Below are 18,571 nucleotides of genomic sequence, written 5' to 3' on the forward strand. Positions count from 1 at the left end.
TGAGTGCTGCTCCTGGGTGGAGCAGTGGGGAAGCAGCTGCAGGAAGGAGGGCACAGGGTGCACCTTTCCCTTATGGGAAGGTGGGAGGAAGATCGACGTGTTTTCTTAGACCCGTTCTAGGAAGTGGCAAGCAGTGCTCCAGGAGTTACAGCAGTAAAGCAGAGCTGAAGTTTGCTCCTTAACTTGCAGGAACACTCATTTATTTTCTTTTTCTTTAACTTAGCCCATACAAAGATTAGGGAATGTGTAAGTGCTGTAACTATAGCTGGTGATGGAACAGTGTGTGGTTGCTCTCAGTGCCACGTTCCTTTATGTCCGTGCTCTGTGTTACCCTTCTATTCCGCTTAAGTAATCCTCCAGAATTAATTGCAGGCCTTCCCCGATCTGTAATTAGCTCTACAAGATCCTTTTTCAGGCTTTTTGGCACCCAGATTTCCTATGGTGCATTGACTCGTGCACAATGTGTGCTGCAGGAGGACCGAGGAGCTGCGCCTGCCTGCGCTTGGAGCAGCAGAGGGGCTGCAGCTGGGAGGAGCAGGCAGGCTGCTGGGCAGAGCAGCAGAGCCTCTGTTTGCCTCCCCATCCAATTGCCAGCGTTCTGCTGGAAGAAGTTCACTTCACGCGTTCTCTGAGCTGTCATAAATTTTCCCCTCAAATGCTCACTGTTTAACTCAAAACTTGCATAAGCACTGAGGACACGCAGAGCTCTGCTGGAGGGAACCGTCCCAGAGCATCCCTTTCTCTGGAGGTCAGTGGCTGAGAGCAGTGCTTGGAGCTGATGGCATCGTGCTCTCATCCTTCTTCTGCTTCTGCTGTTCCTGCATTTTCTTTCTGTGTATTTCTGAGCCTTGTTCTTTTTTTTTTTTAAAAAAAGCATAGGTGGAAAATCCAGCTGCCTTGTTCGACAGCGGCTGTCTGAGCCTTGTGCTTCTCTAATTCTTCTTTTATTTGTTTTTGTAGGATACTGTGACTTCAAAACCGGTAATCCAGTTTCAAGGAAGCCAAGGGGTAAGTCAGCCCAGGGGCCGCCTGGGGAAGCGCGCACTGGTTTTGCTTTTGCAGTGGATCTGAGCAATCTTTGTCTGTCTGTCCCACTCTGTCTGTCCAACTCCGTCCTGCTCCTGCACACACTCTGAGTTCTTTAGGTGGAAGCTGTGCAGCTCAGAGCTGCTCCGGGACAGAGCCAATGCTGCTTACCATGCAGACGGTCTATAAGCTTGCAGCAGGGCTGGGGCTGCATGGACTCCAAGGTGCCTCCAACCTGGGCCATCCTGTGCTTTGGAAAAGTGATTTATCTACTTTCTAGATACAGAAAAGCGTGCGTTAACTTCAGGTGCTCAACATAAAGAGAGGGAATGTAGGGTTTGTTTTCAGAACGTGAAGGCAGCTGTGAATAAGAGGTGCTTTTGTGGTGGCCCAGTGGAAGTTTCAGATGTGCTTGAGCTACGCAGGCATTGAAGTCAGGCTGTCCCTCCTTGCCCATGTGTCAGCCAGGTGCTGCTCCAGCAGAACACGGTGTGGGAGAACTGCAGGTGAGTGACCAGCCTGTGTGCCGTTGGGTGAGCAGGCAGCTCAGGTCTGTGTCTGCCTCTTCCTGCACAGCTGCCTGAGCTCTGCCCGTGCCTCCTCTTTCCCTCATCTTCCTCGAAGGGAGCATTGTGGGGCAATCAGTGAAAGCAACACACAGCTCCACTGCTGGGATGGGAAGCGTGCCATGAAGCTGGGCAGTGGAAATGGGGCATCCTGATGGGGGGGGCGAGTGAAAAGAGCACCAAAAAAAGGGGATGGAGTCCCTGAGCCCTCTGCTCACGGAGCAGCACCCCAGTACTGCCCCAGCTCCTCGTCAGCAGGTGAATTAATTGCGCTGTCACAGAGAGGCCAAAGGTAGGGCTCAGCACTGCGCCTCAGCTGGGGCTGTCAGAAAGAGCCCTTTGTCCCCACGTTATGATTTTTACAGTGCTGATGGAGGGGCTGGCAGCTGTGTCACCATCTGGCTCTTAGCAGAGCGCCTGCATGCATCAGGACTGTGCCCTGCTCGTGGAGCTGGCAGTGGGGCTCGAGGCGCTTCCCACCCGTGGACTGGGAAGATAACAGCATTGATAGAATAAGTTCTCAAGTCCTCAAATTCAGCTGATTGCATTAAAACGTTTCCATTTGTGGAAGACCCAACCATACCTTGGGCCTTGCAGGTCGGGGAGGGGTCTGCCCCTCCAGGTGTGTGCCCAGGTGGGGAGTCCTCAGCATGGGACGGACACGGGCTGCAAAACGGATCCGGGGAGGGCAGGCAGCTCGGAGAGGAGGGCTGAAGGTGTTTCTATTCTGGTAAAAGCCCATAGAGAATGAGGGATGAGGTTGGTCAGATCTGCAGGTGCTTATGTGGGGGGAAGCAGAGGAGGGGGCACAGAAACCCTCCGGTGACGCGGCTGCTCCTGCAGACTGTTGGGCACGGCTCTCAGCCCGACGTGAGCGGAAAATGTGACGTTTCCCTTCTTTCTTGGGATGAACTCGTGTCGGTATAAATAGAGGAAGGTGAAATTGCCATTCAGAATGAGCTGTACACAGATGAATATTACTTGAAAGAAGAAACGCGAGTCACATCTGTGCCGAGCTATTTTTAAGCGCCCATGGTTACTGGTGTACGACTGCACCAAAATTAGGGCTCCCTCCAAGCAGTCACCGTGCTGCTGTGCTGGCTCGAGAAACCTTCTGGTTCAGCTAAAAATAATTCCTCGATAACGGCCGCTTTGCATACGCTGCACATCTCTGTGCCCAGGCAGCTCTCGCAGATCTGCAGAAGCACCACCAGGGCAGCGGAGCCATTCGTGCAGCAGTGCCACGGTTTGCGCACGTCCTCCAGGCTGTGCTTTGCAAACCACCACCTGCAGCCCCGTTTGCTCCTCGTGGCCGTGGGCTTAGCGTGCAGAGCGCCTGGAAGTGTGTGTGCTCCCTGCTGGGGTAGGAGGGTTTGTTGCTCCCACTGTGGTAAGGGATTGGTGCTGTGGGGTAGGAAGGGGCTGGGCACACACAGCACTCAGCACTCAGCGAGCCCAGCCCTGCACCGAGTCCATCCCTGCTTTCTGAGCACACATAAATTCAGATCAGCTTGCATCTTGCACTGCAGCACCGGAGGGGAGCAGATCTCCCCTTTGTGGATCTGTATTTGAGGCCTCAGTTTGCAGAGCAGAGCCAGGGGAGGAGCGCCGTGCAGGTGCTGCCGAGCACACTTGATGCTTGATTAAATATTTAATTTAGCAGCCACGTCACACACCACTGTGAGCCATGAAATCTCGTTATGGAATTCTAATCCCTCAAAAAAGAAGCAGCGTGCTGCCCAGTGCTCCAGCCTGTGCTGTGCTTAGTGCTGGATCGCTAAGTCTAAAGAAACAGGTCTCCACTGTTTTAAATTGGACATAAAAAGGGATTGCAAGTCTGTTTTAAGCCTGAATCGATAGAATTGGGTCAGATTCCTAGAAAAAGATGATTGTGGGCTCTGCTTTGAAGGGCAGCGAGCCGCCACTTCCTACCTCTGTTCTGCTTTCCACTCATCTCTCCATCCCTGCCTCCTCTTTTACCTTCTCACTGCTGCACCGTGACTTGAATCCTGCTTGCAGCTTCTCCCCAGCCTGCACTTTGCAATCTCCTGCGCAGAACTCCACCTGCTTTCCTTGGGTTGGATCCCAGGATGGCTCAGAGCACACTCATTGCCAAAAAATGGGCTTTTGTGGCAGTGTGGGTGACCCCAGTTTTTCTCCATCCTCGCAGCACATCACAATTCCCAGGCCGGACCGCCCGACCGAAGTGAGGACTTTCACCTTCTATCTTTCCAACATTGGCAAGGACAGCCCCCAGGGCAGCTTTGACTGCATCCAGCAGTATGTATCCAGGTGAGTGATGCACCAAAAACTCAAAGCAACCCAGCCGCTTCTTACCTGGTATTTTGTAGAATTGTTTCCCTAACAAACTTGAACAAAACATAGAGTGTTTTTTGAGCTTGGAGACCTTGCAATCTGTTTGTGTGTGTATTTGAGTAAGCAGAAGAATCAGGCTTATCTCTCTGCACCCTCCTGTTGTTCCTTAGCACAGCTTCGGCTGTCTGCGGCCGTGGGAGCATCCTCTGCACTGCTTTTCTTTTGCAGCAATGGCAACATCCACCTGGATTGCCTGGGGAGCATACAGGATAAGATCACTGTGTGTGCCACGGACGACTCGTACCAGAAGGCACGGCAGAGCATGGCGCAGGCAGAGGAGGAGACGCGCAGCCGCAGTGCCATTGTCATTAAGCCTGGAGGCAGATATGTGGGTAAGCAGCACCTCGATGTGGGGGCTGTCCTCGCTGCCCCTGAGGTTGTGCTCCTGTTCGCTTTGCTGCCGGTGACTGAGCTGTGAATGTCTTCCACCAACACCTGGTGGTGCCTTAGGGGTGTCTGGTGAATGACAGTGTTGGTCTCCTCGCACTGTGACTTCTTGATGGTTTCCATCTCCACTCGAACCTGCTTGGCTCTGCGGTCACCCCGGTGTGGCTCTGTCACCAAGCAGTGATGCGGGGAGCAGTGCTACTGTGGTCATCAGCCAGGAGGCCCAATTAGGAACCACCTTCTGGTGCCAGCAAAGGGAGAAATCCCTACAGAGGGAATTAAAGTGTGGTGAGTTATCAGTAAGCTCCAGAAGGAGCCTGCGGAGACTGATGGGAATTGCTCCCTGCTTAACCTCAGCCTGGCCACAAAGTCAGGTCTGTGTGGTCAGCCTTGAGCAGAGCCCAGCTCCTCCAGGCCCACGGGATCTGCAGCCTGCCCCTTTGCAGGGGATGTCTGTGCTGAGAATGGTGCGTTGCAGCAAACAGAGCTGACCCTGACTCATTGTTTTATCCGCCAAGTGCTCAAAACTGAGAAATAAGATAGTAATCAGGAAGGAAATGCATTGATTTCCTGTAGACGAGAGGACTGTTTTGTTTAGCTTATATCTGAGGACGTTACAGTAAGTGGCTGAAGTCGGGCTCAGAAGATTCTCAGAGCAGATTGCTTCCCAGAGGGACGCAGCCCAGCTTGCCTTAAAAAATGACAGCTGGAAAGTGGGGCAGTTTACCTGAAACATCAAAACGGGGCAGCAGGGAGAGCAGGAGGGCAGCGTGGGTGTGAACTGATGCTTGGATGGGTGTGTGTGCAGGCAGATGTCTGGAGGGGGTTTGCTTATATGCACTGAGTGCATCCATACACACGCGAGTGTTGTGCGTGACGCAGAGCTCTGGCCTCGGTTTGTTCTCCCCCCATTGCTGCCCGTGCTGGCTGCAACCCCAAGTGGAGATGTCACAATATGTTTTTGCTGTTCACAACCTGGCAGGAGCGAGGGGAGCTGTAGAAAGCTTGCAAATGTTCCCATAGCCCACAGCTGGCGGCGAGGCCCCGCTGACCGCTGTGCTGGGATGTTTGACGTGGGAGCAGAGCTTCCCCCTCCTCCAGCACAGCCCCACTGCTGCTGGGTTGGACTTCTCTGCATCAGCGTAACAGCGAGCCAGGAAATGGGGACTCGGTTATGCAATCTGCATGTCAGTAAAACAAACAGTGCAGACAGTCACCAGCACCTCCAGGTGACTCAGTTGAAAGCATTGCTTCCTAGCAGTGCGGCGTTGCCACGCGGAGATAAAGCTCCCAGCTCGCTGCGATAAATGCTGGACGTTGTTTGTCCCAATGAAGGTCACTTTCCTGAACCAAAGTGCTCTTACTGCATCCCCACTTTTGTGACCTTGGAACCCTTGCATTTGTTTTGCTTTGCTCTTTCTGCCGTTGGTGGCGGGAGCCTGGCCCTGTGACCTGTTCTGTGTTCACAACAGGGGCATTCTCTGAGTTACGTGCTCTGGTCAGTGCTGTGGGACCTGTGAGGGTTCCGGTTCAAGTTGGTTTTTCAATAGGAATGGGAAAAATGAATTCTTGTATCATGCTGTAAGAAAGCAAGAGCTGCATCTGGGATGGAGCTGAGCTGGGCTGCTGCGAAACGCGGCCGGAGGCAGAGCTGCCGAGTAGCAGAGTTCTTGCATGGGAACAGTCAGCACTAATGAATAGGGAAATGTGTCAGCGTTAGACCCCATTCACGTGGCCGTGCGGCAGAGAGGAGGTGGACCTGGCCCCATAAGGTTCCTATTGTTCTAAAGCAGAAACATCTGCTGGAGCCGCGCTTCTGCTGAGCTCAGCAGCAGGGAGCCGCGCTGACCGGCTCTGCTCCTTCCACTCCACATTTCGACTCCTCTACATAATAATGCCAAACTTTCCTCCTCCTGGGGAGGGAAAAGTGGTCGGATTAACCACGGGGGTACTCACAATTGGGATAAATGCAAAGCTGGCAGACAAAGAGAGCTTTATGTGAGCTCGTGGCCAGGAACGCTCCGGTCTCTGGAGCCTGGTGCTGCTGTTTGCTGGCTGTGAGTTTGTCCCAAACGGTGCAGCTCTCAGGGCACCGCTCGCTGGTGCTGAGCTGATGGGCTGCGTGTCCTTCGTTGTCATCTCGGGGCACTTTGTGATGAACTTCGTGTTGACAAACCGCCGGCCTTTGCGAGGCGACTGCTGCAGTTCACTGTTCTCCTCTCATTTTAGGCAAAAAGGTTCAGGTACGTAAGCCTGCGCCAGGAGCTTCCGATGCTGTTCCCTCCAGGAAGCGCCCAACGCCAGTCAACCTTGCCAGTGCAATAAAGAGAGGCAATAGCGCCATTTCCCAGAGACCCTTCAAAGATAGGGTTGTGCACTTACTGGCACTAAAGCCTTACAAGAAACCTGAACTTATTCTCAGATTGCAGAAGGATGGACTTTCTCAGCAGGACAAGGATTTGCTGGACAACCTTCTGCAGCAGGTTTGTACTCAGATGGAGGTGTCTCCTTAGGCGAAGAGAAACGTCTTCTCAGGAGGGCAGTGAATTCTGCATGGGTGTGAATGTGTGCTGTGCAACCTCAGCTCAACAGCTCAGTTGCTTAGGGGGCACCCTTTTGGTTGGCAGTGGGGGGTGGGAATTGTTATAACCTATAAATCTACTCCACGTCTCTCTATTAACGCAGCCACGCAGCAGTGCGTGTCAATACATAGATGGGAAGGAAGGATGCGTCCCTCCGTGCTGAGCTTTGTGTTGCTCTGTGCTTTTCCTGCTCAGCACTGCCCCTGGTTAGGTGTGCAGATCGTGCAGCTTCTTGCTAACCGGATTATTTGTATGCCAAGTGGGAAAGCTGTCTCCTGGCTGAATCAGTCCTTAACGCTTTGAGTCATGGTGAAGGTGCCATTTTAGGAATTGCAGTAAACACCTTTATTGCTCTGGCAGTACCAGACACACCACAGCTATTATGTAAATGCTGCAGCTGCCCTCTTCCGGGTCGGATTTTTTTCATTTTACTCCTTTCCATAGCTGAGATGCACCGGCCGACGAGGGGTTGGTTTGCCCAGGGCACAGAGCAGGTCGCTGGGAGTGGCTCCTGCTGGCACAGCTCACTCCTTCCCTACGTTTTAATCCCACAGCCCTTCATTTGCCAGCAGCTCCACAATGCTTTTGCACACCCTGCCAAACGCTGCGAGCACATTTAACAGCGCTTCTTTGGTGCTCATCTCCTGATGATGCTCATCAGGTGCTGATGAGCCTGGCTGTGGCTGCAGGTCGCCCCAGTGGGGCTCAGTGCTGGCTGTGCTGTAACACATTGCCTGCAGGCTCACCTCCTCCCAGCACTGCTGGGGCCACCAGTGGGCACCGACCAACTAAAAAACAAGGAGTGAGGAGCTGCACCCTGGCAACGTGTCTGACTGCATCTAGGTGTGGGCTTTGTGCTCTCGTACCTTTGCAGGACTCTGTGTTCCTCCCGATGGCCTTTTTGCCTCATTTTGGAAGGTTTCTATTTTTGAGAGGGGTGGGGTGGAGCTTGCAGAGCCCAGCACAGCAGAATGGGAGGCAGCAGCTCCGGCCGTGTGCAGAGCAGCACAGAGCTGCAGAACGGCCCTGCAAGCACAGCCTGCCTTTGCTTTCTGTGCAGGACTTGTTTGCTGGGCTATCTCAGTGTAAAACACATTTCCAGCCTTCTTGCCTGTTGGCTCAGGGTGTTGGAAAGCTGACAATGAAGGGGAAGGCAGTGCTGGCCATGTGAAGCGATAGCTGCGCTTTTTATTTTTCGCTTATCAGGAGCGCTTGGCTCTATTTGGTTTTCCAGCTTTTTGCTTTTAATATCAGGTCAAAACCTTCCTGAAGGCCGAAAAGCGAGATTAGCAGCATCTTTTTAATTAAAACTTCCCACTCCCTCACCTGCTTTTCTGAGGTTATCTCATCGCTGTGAACAAACTCCCAGGCACCGCCGTTGAGTGCAGCCGGAGAGCAGCAGTCCTGCAGCAGCTGAGTGAGAGCAGCTCCCAGTGCTGGGCCGAAGGCTGGGAGGTGGGCTGCTGCCCTCTGCTCTGTCACAGAACCACAGAGCCCTTAGCCTCGGGAAGGGAAAGCCTCTGAGATGATCTGATCCAACCAGCACTGGGCTCAGTGCCCCTTTCTGCATACGTGGAGGGCTTTGCTCTCTTTCTGGTCTCAGAGCTCTGCAGTCTCCCACAGAGGGTTGGCTCACCCAGAGCAGTATCAGTGCGTGTTCAGCCCTTGGTTTGTGCTGTCGTCGTGTTTTTCAGACAGGCAACCAGCAACAAGAGGTTAAATTTTCAGTCACGCTGTGGAAAGACTGATGAAAGTGGGATAACTCGCAGCAAGCTGTTTCCATTCTAACACAACGCTGCCAGTTCCAGCGCCGCTTCCTATCCACGTAGGCACCATGCAGTTCTGCGGGGAAGAGAAGCACAATGGGGTTGGATCAGGTGTCACAGAGCTGCTTGTGCAAGCGCTCTGAAGTTGCAGCCTGGGATTTGGGCACGATGATTTACGTAAAACCCCACGTTATAAGCTGGAAATCGCAGGCTTTGCTGTTCTCTCCCTAAAGCAGTCCTTAGGAAAGCTCTCCTCCACAGAGGGACCCCCGACCTGCAGTGTGATCTCCCTGCTGCATCCCACCTGCAGGGGATTCTCTGTGCTGCCCCTCCAGAAGGAGCTCTGTCTGCTGCTGGGCTGGCATGGCAGTGAGGGGTTCCCTCCCACAGCCTTCCTCTCCTCACCCTGTGCTGGTTCAGCTGCTGCGAGCTGCCTCTTCCTGCTGGGTTGGCTTCCAAGGACTGCTGCCAACTGATGCTGGACTGTTCCAGCCCATCCAGGCTGAATAATCTGCTTAGGTCCAACTTGTTCCTCACTCAATTCCATCGCACTGATAAGGCAAAAGAAAAGCAGAATAAATCTAGAAAATTTGGGAGTGGTTTTTATGGTATCCCCTTGTTCTGATGCCCCTTCCAACCGCTAAGTTCTGAGAGTTTTGCCTGCGTCTTTTACATCTCTTTTGCTCCAGCAAGTGAGAAATTGAAATTCTAACACTTTTATGCCAACTACTTTTGTTGCAGGTGGCAAATCTGAGTGCCAAGGACAGCACTTTCACACTGAAAGACTGTGTCTACAAAGAGGTGCAGAAGGACTGGCCTGGCTATTCCGAAGGAGACCAGCAGCTGCTGAAGAGGATTCTTGTCCGGTAATTATTCCCTCTTCTGTGATATCTGCAGCTTGAAATGCTGGGCCAGGTTGGTAGCTATAAACTGGGGAGACTCAGTAGAGCTGTGAGCATTTGACGTATTTAATGTTGAGTTAAGTCTATTCTCCAGATGAAGTTGGTTAAGCTTGAGAGTAGCAAAAGTGGGCACAGTCTTCAGATCCAAGGCTGCCTGCTGCCGTGATCGAAACTCAAAGCTCACCTGGATGGGGTAAAGAGCTGCTGCTGTTAGAGCTTAACTGTGGCTTAAAATGCTGGAGTGAGGCCAGAGCAGCTCCATTGAAACTCTCCTTTCTTTTTTTCCATATCTCCTGGTACATGACTTCCTGTGCTGTGTTTGCTCAGGGCTGCAGAGAACCAGCAGAGCTCTGTGTCCCTGCGCTCTGCTCCTGTGGACAGCCCTGAGCTCTTTGTTTGGAGAGGTGCTGCTTAATTTCTGCATTGTTCTTCGGGTGCTTTGCTGTGTTTTTCTCCCTTCATTTTCCTGTGTTGGAAATTCTCTTAGCGTCAGACGCATCCCCTGTGAGACATGGCTGCAGTGAGACGTGCACAAATGCGGCTGCAGAAGCACCAAAGCACTTCTGTAGCATCCCCTACAACACGAGTGGTTGTCCTTCTGCCCATCAGGTGTGCTCTGTGCTGACCAAGAGCTGCCTGAATCCAGCCCCAGGGGCTGTGTGCAGGCGATGGCTTTGTCCCATCGCTTGCTAAAGGCTTTGTCCTCAGGCGAAGCCTCTGAGTCCAGAAGCTGTCAGCTGGCAGGCAGCAGGGAATGGGTCTGCAGCTCCCAGATCCCAGCACAAATCTGTGTTTATATGTGTGCCTCCCTGGATTTTTGATGTGTTCATCCCACCTGGCTTTTGTCACGCAGATAGATGCTTCACCTGACTTGTTTTTGAGGCAGAACTTGAACCCAGAGTGCAATAAATTAAGTAGAGCATGCACTGTTTGAGTGGTTGCCATGCTTTGAAAGCACGGCTGGCTTGGAGGTGAGACTTTGTCACACCATCCTGCACTCCAGTGTGCTAAAGAGAAATCGAGCTGATGTAAATGGTGCCCATGTTGAGTTATAATAAAGTGGGAAAACTCAACTGCCATGCAGTCTGTGTGGCTTTCAGAAAAGGAAATTTCTCCCTGCAGAAGGCAGTATTTGCTGCTTTTGTCTAGAATTGTGGCATTCTGTTATGCGAGGGCCTAAAAATAGACCTTGGGAAGGATGCATTGCACTGTACAAACAGAGCCCTGCACAGGTAGTGAGGCTGCAGAGTGGAAAAAACACGTCGGGCTGCGGGCAGGAGGAAAACATGGGCAGAAGGGAGCTGTGCCTCCAGCTGTGCTGGTAATGGACACCTCTGAAAATGGGGAGAGCTGCACCCAGCTCCTCCTGACGTCGTTTTTCCACCCTTTCACCAATGCAGAGAGGTGTTCTGCTGCTGTCACAGCGGAGCTGCTGTCTTTCATTCGCTTCTTGGAAATCCCTAATTAACATGTTGGGAGATGATGGGATTTCTCCATCTGGTCAGGAGACATCCAAAGAGCTGCCAGGCTGTGCAGTACGTGGAATTGCACTGCTCCCCATCCTGTCTTCAGTCTGCCAGTGCTTTTCTAGGTTGATTTGTGCCTTTTGAGATGGTTCTAACTAAGATTGGGCAGAGCAGTGCAGGGCTGCTCTGGAAGGGTAGATAACAGCAGGACGAGGGGAAATGGTTTTAAGATGAAGGAAGGAAGGTTTAGGTTGGATATCGGGGGGAAGTTCTTTATGAAGGGGGTGGTGAGGTGCTGGAACAGCTGCCCAGAGAGGCTGTGGATGCCCCGTCCATCCCTGGAGGTGTTTGAGGTGAGGTTGGTTGGGGCCCTGGGCAGCCTGGGCTGGAATTAAATGGGGAGGTTGGTGGCAGGGGGGTTGGAGCTTTGTGATCCTTGAGGTCCCTTCCAACCTGGGCCATTCTATGGCTGCAGGCACCTGGAGGTTCAGGTTTGAGCAGAGCAGGCTTGAATGCATTTTAAAGACCCAGGAGCCCAAAGGAGCTGCTGTCAGGGCATCCCCAGCAGTCAGAGCAATGTGAGGGCACTGTGCTCTGCAGGCAGATCCGAGTGCTGCCCTCTGCTGCGTCACACACGGCGTCTGAACCCAAATTCTGTTTTTCAGGAAACTCTGTCAGCCCCAGAACAGCAGTGGGTTTCAAGGAGAAGCACCTTCCCTGAGTCCACCGAAAGACACCGCCAGCTCCAGCTCTCCTCCGCAGGTAGGCACAGCCACCCCAGCACACAGCACAGCCAGGAGTGGGCACTGCTGCAGGGCCTGAGCTTGCACCTCCTGCACACCTCCACCCATGGGCAGCTCAGTCACTGCTTGCAGGGTTTTTTCCCTTAAGTTGGAGTCTAATCCTGGGTTCCTCAGCGTCTGTTTCTCCCCTGACAGCAGATCTCTGATGGTGTGCTCTCAGCTTTAGTTTAAGGGCTGGATTTTTTAGAAGTGCCTCCATGCCTCTTGGAATTCCAGGGAGAATGTGAGCTTGTGTTTTACTCATTACTAATAATTGACTGGAATGAAGCAGTAATAAGTAGCTCCCAAACACGGCTGAGTTATTAAAAACCTTGACCTTTGCAAGCTAATTGCCGTGACAGAGCAGGAGCAGGTTGGTCTGCTCTGTGACTTGCTGAGATGCCAGCGCACGGAGCTGTAGAAAGGACATTTTAGCTGGGTTTCCATGGCCGTGAGCTGGGAGGGAGCTGCACTTGGTTGTGTGTGGAGCAGTGTCCCCCACTGGTGAGCCCTGCTGTCTCTGAGCATGGCTGTTCTCACTCACGCTGCAAAATGCTGCCTTCCCTTCTCTGCTGTGGGTCAGCCCAGACAAGTTGAGTATTTATTCTCCTCCTGCCAATGGAATGTGTAATGCTTACTTGTCTGGACAGACGCACTGGGGATTAGTGGCAGGGAATATTAGCAGGTAAGGAAATTATGTGCTTTCTGGCAGTGAGAGGTAAGCAATTCTCCATTGAGAGCAAGAACCACGCAACTTGTTTGCCAAGTGCTCAATTCCAAATGCACTTTGTTCTGCTGCGGGGACGTTCCTGGTGAGCAAAGAATGGTCCCTCCGAGTTGGCTTGGGAAGGGAAATAGGGGCAACTGAACCCAGGTTAGTGGTGTTCCCAGCAGTGCCCATCGGGCAGCAGACCACAGCCGTCACTTTTTGATGCTAGGTGTTAGTCAGCTGCAGCTTCCATTTCGAGAAGGGATGCTCTCCTGATGGTCCCAGTCAGCAGAGGAGTGGGACTGGGTAGCTTTGTTGGCTGTAGGGTAAGGTAAGGGTGGCTGCTGTTGGGTCTGCCTGCCGCTCAGAGAGCTGTGGGCAGAGGGGATGGCTCCTCCTCTGGGAGGTAATGGCTGCTGGAACGGAGCTGGAGGCAGGGCTGCAGGGCAGGCAGTGATGCTGCTGAGCCAGTCTGACTGCTGCTGCCGCCCCTGGAGCTCCTGCAGCTCCTGCAGCACAGTCATCCTGATGGGCAGCAGCAGGATCTGTCACTGAGCGCTGTCGTCGTGACCCTGCAGCTGGCAAAGAGAAATCGTAACTGGGGGGAAAAGAAGCGAATTGATGGCTCTGGTGCAGTGCAGCTGCATGTCCGGCCGTGCTGCTGGGATGGAGCAGAGTTTCCATGCGCAAACAGCCCTGCCTGAGACAGTAAAGAAAGCAATGAAATAGCCAAAAGAAATAGCCCAAACCATCTCTTGCTTTCCGCTGGGCAGAGGTGGACTTTCCATGGGCTCTGAGCAGTGCTGGGCAGTGAGGGGAAACCTGTGTGCTCCCTCTGCTCTGCGGGTAGAGGGATTTTCAGGTCTGGAACCACTGGGTCTCCTGAGCTGGGAGGACCTGCAAGCATCGCCAGGTCTGGTGCTTTGCTCTGCACAGGGCCACTCAGACCCTATCTGCAGGAGATCACATCAGCCTGCATGACAGGCCTCATACAGATGCTGCCTCTTTAGGCTGGGAGTCCGTAACAACTGCTGCTTCCTCACCTCTTCTGGAAAATGCCCTTCGAGAAGAGGAAGGGGGAGTTGGGAGCTGCGGGCTGCCTTGCTGTGATGCACATAAAGCAGGGTTATGGGGGCACAGTGTGGGCTGTGCTGCCAGCAGAGCAACAGAACACAGCCAGAGCCCTGCGGGGAGACACTTGGGGCTGCATGCAGGGCTGTGTGCAGTGCTGGGGCTGCATGCAGGGCTGTGTGCAGTGCTGGGGCTGCATGCAGGGCTGTGTGCAGTGCCTGCTGCCCGTTCTCCTGCAGCCTCCCCTGTTCTGCAGCCCCGCACCCCCACCTAGCGGTCACGGTGCTCGAGCTCTGCCAGCACTCAGATTTCCTTCTCCTTTTTCCTCCACAGAAACGCTCCCAACCGCTGGAGTTCATCGATCCCTTGGCCAACAAGAAGCCCCGGATTTCACATCTGGCTCATCGAGCTCAGCCCACCTTCAACGGGAAGCTGAACGCCAACGGGAAGGACGTCCCCATCCCCGTCCCCGTCCCCTCTGCCGCGCTGCCGCCGGCGCTGCCGGAGTCGGTGAGCTCCAGCTCCAGCCTCCCGGAGCTGCCCCGGCCCCACGACCCGCTGGCCGACGTCAGCAACGACCTGAGCCACAACGGCAGAGACTGCGAGGGCACGGAGCCGGCCGACAGGCTGAGCCTCCCGACGCCCACAGACTGTGCGCAGACGAGCAAGCACAACTGCAGCTCGTATGTAAAAAGCAAGAAAAAATCCAAAAAGCACAAAGACAAAGAGAAAGAGAGGAAGGAGAAGAAAAGCGAAGAGAAATGCAAAGAGGAGAAGCAGGACTGTGAAGTAATAAAAAATGCTGACTTAGTTAGTGTTCCGCAGGATGCGCCAGGTATGTGCCCAGCTGCCCCTTGTGCTGGCTGTCATTTCTGCCCCAAATCCATCTGGGGGAAGAGGTTGCTGTGTCACTTCACATCCAGGCACTGCGCGATTGATGGAGTGTCATCAGCGGCCCTCCCTGCCATCAGCAGTGCTGTTCCTCTCCAAAGAGCCTGGCAGGTCTTTCCTGTTCAGCCTCTGGTGCTGCTCAGACCCACCTCAGCCCGGGTCGTGTTCCTCCTCGCTAAGTGAAAAGCTTTTTTAGTGCGCAGGGATGAAAGGCAGACATCAAGACCTGCTGGAAACGCAGCGCTGCTTGATTACATACTTGTGTTTGGTGATGGCTACAGTACTGATTGGTAACTGCCGTGAGATGTTAGGCACCAGATTGAATGCAGAAGGTGGTGAGTGCTGTTAGAGAGCTGTGCGGCTGCCCTGTCCAGGCTGGAAGCTTCCCTGCTGTCCCCCACTGCCCTGAGGAGTAACAAAACAGTGCAGCTGTTGCTGTTGGGATGCGTTAGAAGCGTTTTCCATCAAAGCAGTGTAGCTCCTGGTCCCTTTTGCTGACGTTTCTTGTTCAGATCCGGCAGGTTCCCCCTGTTTGGGGCAGTGCAGGGACCTTCAGGGTCCTGTCTGCAGACAGTAGGTGGCACTCACAGGCAAAGCGAACCTTCCTTCTCCACCACCATCTTCCTCACTCACATTCTGCATCTTCCTGCATTCCTTCCCAGCCCCTCAGTCCTTCACTCCAAGCCCTGGGGATTTCTCCACCAAGCTGAGGCAGTGCTGCTGCTCCTGCTGACGCTGCTGTTGGTGGCAGCGCCTTCTCAACTGAAGGCAAAAGCAGAAATCCTTTAGAAATCAAGATCTGCGCATTGCAGGCAGGTTCAGGGATTCACAGCTTAATTGCATGGAGGTTTAAAGTTGAAGAACACCTACAGGAAAGCTCTTGTGTCTTTTGCTTCTTTTTCAGGTTTAAATGGGACATGCAATAACTCCAGTGTACCAACATCGACTTCGGACATGCCGGATTATTTATTGTAAGTCACTTTGTCCCTCACTGATGGCTTTGGGATCACACTGGGAGCTGAAAGTCAGAAGGTGATTTATGCTGGGCTCAGATGTTGCTTGGTAAACTTTACAGAGTGGGATTAAATAGAGGAAGAAGCCACAAACCCTTTGGTATTGATGGGTTTTTCCATCACAGAGGATTTGCTGCAGGAGGTCAGGTTTAGAGTCATCATCAAGGCATGAAAGGACCACCATTAATTGGCTTTTTTCAGTGTACCTCGAAGGTGCAGCTGTTGAACATGAGCTCCTGTGCTGCATCCAGGTCACACTGGGTACCTTCAGAAGGTGGTGGAGATGCATTCAGTCTGTTCAGCGTGGTTTGCTGTCCCACATTTGCCACACAGTCGTGCTGAGAGCGTTTTGCAGCGATAGCTGAGTGGCTCTTGTGCTCCTTTCGAGCCTCTGAGCGCTGGAAGCTTCGTGCTCCTGCTGTTCCAAGGTCTGGCACAGATGCAGAACTCCATGTTCTGTGGGACAGCAGGAGTTAGAAGCGCTGTGGCAGTGCTATCTGAGTGTCCTCCCACACCCACAGCTCCCAGGCAGTACCTCCACATTGCATCCTGCCTCTCAGTGATAAGGCATGTCTCATTTCACACAGAGGTCAGGGCAGCAGTCCTGGCTGTTGTCTCTGTGCTGCTGTGGCACAAATCCTCAGAGACCACATTGGTTTCCAACCTGTCACCCTGCTTTGGCACCGCGGTGCTCGCTCTGTGGATGGAAGACGTGTAAAGTGATGAACAAAATTATTCTCCCCCTAGAAAATACGCAGCCATTTCCTCTTCGGAGCAGCGTCAGAGTTACAAGAACGACTTCAATGCAGAATACAACGAGTACAGAGACCTGCACGCACGGATAGAGCGGATAACGCGGCGATTCACCCAGCTGGACTCCAAGCTGAAGCAGCTCTTGCAGGGCTCTGAGGAATACAAGGTAGAACAAAGAAGCCCTTGGAGCTGGGGTGGGGGTGCTGCAGTTCGTGCTGTGAGATGTGGCTGCAGAACGTGCACACAGCTCCGTGGGCTGCTCTTCAAACAGCTCTGCACCCTCGTTGTGCAGCTGGGTGCACGTGACAGCGCTTGCTGACAGGGGAAGGCCGCCGTGAGACAATCGGTGGCTGCAGCCAAAAGCTGCTGGAAGCACTGAGTCTATCCCATATCCCAGCCAAAAAACCCCAGCGTGTGCAGATGGGAGCACAGCGGGGCTGGGAGGGCAGTAGGGCACAGTCAGCTGCTTCTCTCCCATCTTCAGTCTTAGTAACGTTGTGTTGCTCAGCTCCTGTAACTGTTATCCTGAGGAAAGAAATCTCACTGAGTGCAACGAGCAGATTTTACCGAGTGCCTGTTGTGCTCAGCGCTCCCTCCAACATCCTTCTGCTCTTTGAGAAGTCTCCCAGTTCCTCACCAAAGTATTCTTCGTATCTCGGGGGGAAAATGAGTCTGAGCTGCAGAGGAAACGTCCATTATTTTGTCAGTGTGCTGCGGGATTTCGTGGCTGGGGGCTGCAGTGGGGCAGCGCTGGGGTGCTGGCACTGGTGGGAGTGGGCAGCGGGTGGGGGGAGCAGGTCTTGCTCAGAGATACCTGTGTTGCTTTGGGTGGCAGAGCTGCTGACTGGCTAGAAATCAATCTGTTACCTTTTCCTTTTCAGACCATCCACGATCAAATTTTACAGGAATATCGGAAAATTAAAAAGGTGAGTGCCAATTTCTGGCCGTAAATGAGGCTTCTGGGTGTGGAGCCCCGAGGGACTGAAAGGTGCAGGGCGTTGCCAGGCACAGAACCTGGCCTCCAAAGCGTATCAGCACGTCTTTGTTCAGCTCGAGCTTGTGCAAAAAGTGGTTCCTTCGATGTTCAGAGAGGGTTTGTGGGCAGCTGTGTCTGCCGTGTGTGTGCTGGGGAGCACTCAGCGAAGGAACGGATACATGAAATGAGTGCCTGCAAGTGAGAGAGCAGTTTGTATCGCACGGGGCCGGGGGGCAGCGAGGTGCTGCAGGTCTGGGCCACGCCGCTGTGCCTGGCAGGCACTGAGCTCTGCCAGCTGATGGGGTCTCAGCGTGGAGCCTTCGCTGCGAGCAGTGGTTAAGTGGAGAGGTGGAAGTGCAGCCGTGCACACTGTGCTCATCATCTGCCCGTGGAGCCCTGAGATCTCCCAGCCCCGAGGGGCTCAGAGCTTTGGGAAGAGCTTCCCAGCGCCGTCAGCTCCGCTCTGCAGCCGGGCCCTCGGGATCCTCTGAGCTGTGCACAGACACAGCTCTGCTGGCTTTGCGTCCCTCACGGCAGTTTTCTTTGCAGACCAATCCCAACTACAGCCAAGAGAAGAACCGCTGCGAATACCTCCACAACAAACTGGCCCACATCAAAAAACTGATAGCAGAGTACGACCAGCAGCAGTTCTGAGCGGTGGGACGCGCCGTGCGGGGGCACAGAGCTGCAGTGGGTGCTGCCATCCCTTCTGTACGGCTCAGCCCCGGTCAGAGATGAGCATCAATTCTCCGTGGCTGAAGAACCTGGGACGCTGACGTGGGCACACGACCTGCTCTGCTTTTGGCCTCTCTGAACGCCGGGATGCAACCAATGGAACTCTGCTTATTTCAAGACACTTAAGGGAAATAAATTGCCTGCAGCAACCGAAGCTCCCAAAGGTTAAAAATCAGTAGTTTTCACGGATTAAAGTTTGGCATGAAGTGTAATTACCCCCCTGGCCTCTGGTTCCTCTGGGTTACAGCCGGTCCTTCCGACGGTGAGGAGCTCAAGTGCTGCTGGGGTCCCTGTGGCACCTGCGACTGTTCCTGAGTGAGCCGTGTGCTCCCAGCACCCAGAGCTGCCCCCGCGCTGTGCTCCCATTGCAGTGGCCACGTGGGGACGGACAGACGGCCGCCCCGGGGCTCTGTGTCCCCCCTTCTCCCCCCCCCAGCCCAGCCATGGCACTGCTGGGGCTGCGTCCCACCGCCCGCCTTTGACTTTTGTAGTTTTGTACCGAGGGCGGCCGATTTTATGACTCGCTGATGAGACTGTGGTCTATTTTTGTATTTAAAAAAAACAAAAAAA

At 53.6% G+C, this 18,571-nt stretch overlaps 1 protein-coding gene across 1 annotated transcript in view; it reads left to right on the plus strand.

Moving 5' to 3' along the window:
- ELL (elongation factor for RNA polymerase II) overlaps positions 1-18,571 on the plus strand; it is a 30,997-nt gene extending 12,426 nt beyond the window's left edge. Inside the window, exons 2-12 of the mRNA XM_031557087.1 lie at positions 961-1,008; positions 3,763-3,884; positions 4,137-4,300; positions 6,585-6,838; positions 9,445-9,569; positions 11,737-11,833; positions 13,967-14,468; positions 15,429-15,495; positions 16,285-16,456; positions 17,172-17,216; positions 17,816-18,571. Coding sequence (XP_031412947.1) covers positions 961-1,008; positions 3,763-3,884; positions 4,137-4,300; positions 6,585-6,838; positions 9,445-9,569; positions 11,737-11,833; positions 13,967-14,468; positions 15,429-15,495; positions 16,285-16,456; positions 17,172-17,216; positions 17,816-17,920 — 1,701 coding nt within the window. The 3' untranslated portion in view covers positions 17,921-18,571. The remainder of the gene's footprint in view (positions 1-960; positions 1,009-3,762; positions 3,885-4,136; positions 4,301-6,584; positions 6,839-9,444; positions 9,570-11,736; positions 11,834-13,966; positions 14,469-15,428; positions 15,496-16,284; positions 16,457-17,171; positions 17,217-17,815) is intronic.

Source organism: Meleagris gallopavo, chromosome 30 (genome assembly GCF_000146605.3).
Source record: "Meleagris gallopavo isolate NT-WF06-2002-E0010 breed Aviagen turkey brand Nicholas breeding stock chromosome 30, Turkey_5.1, whole genome shotgun sequence".
Classification (NCBI taxonomy): Eukaryota; Metazoa; Chordata; class Aves; order Galliformes; family Phasianidae; genus Meleagris; species Meleagris gallopavo.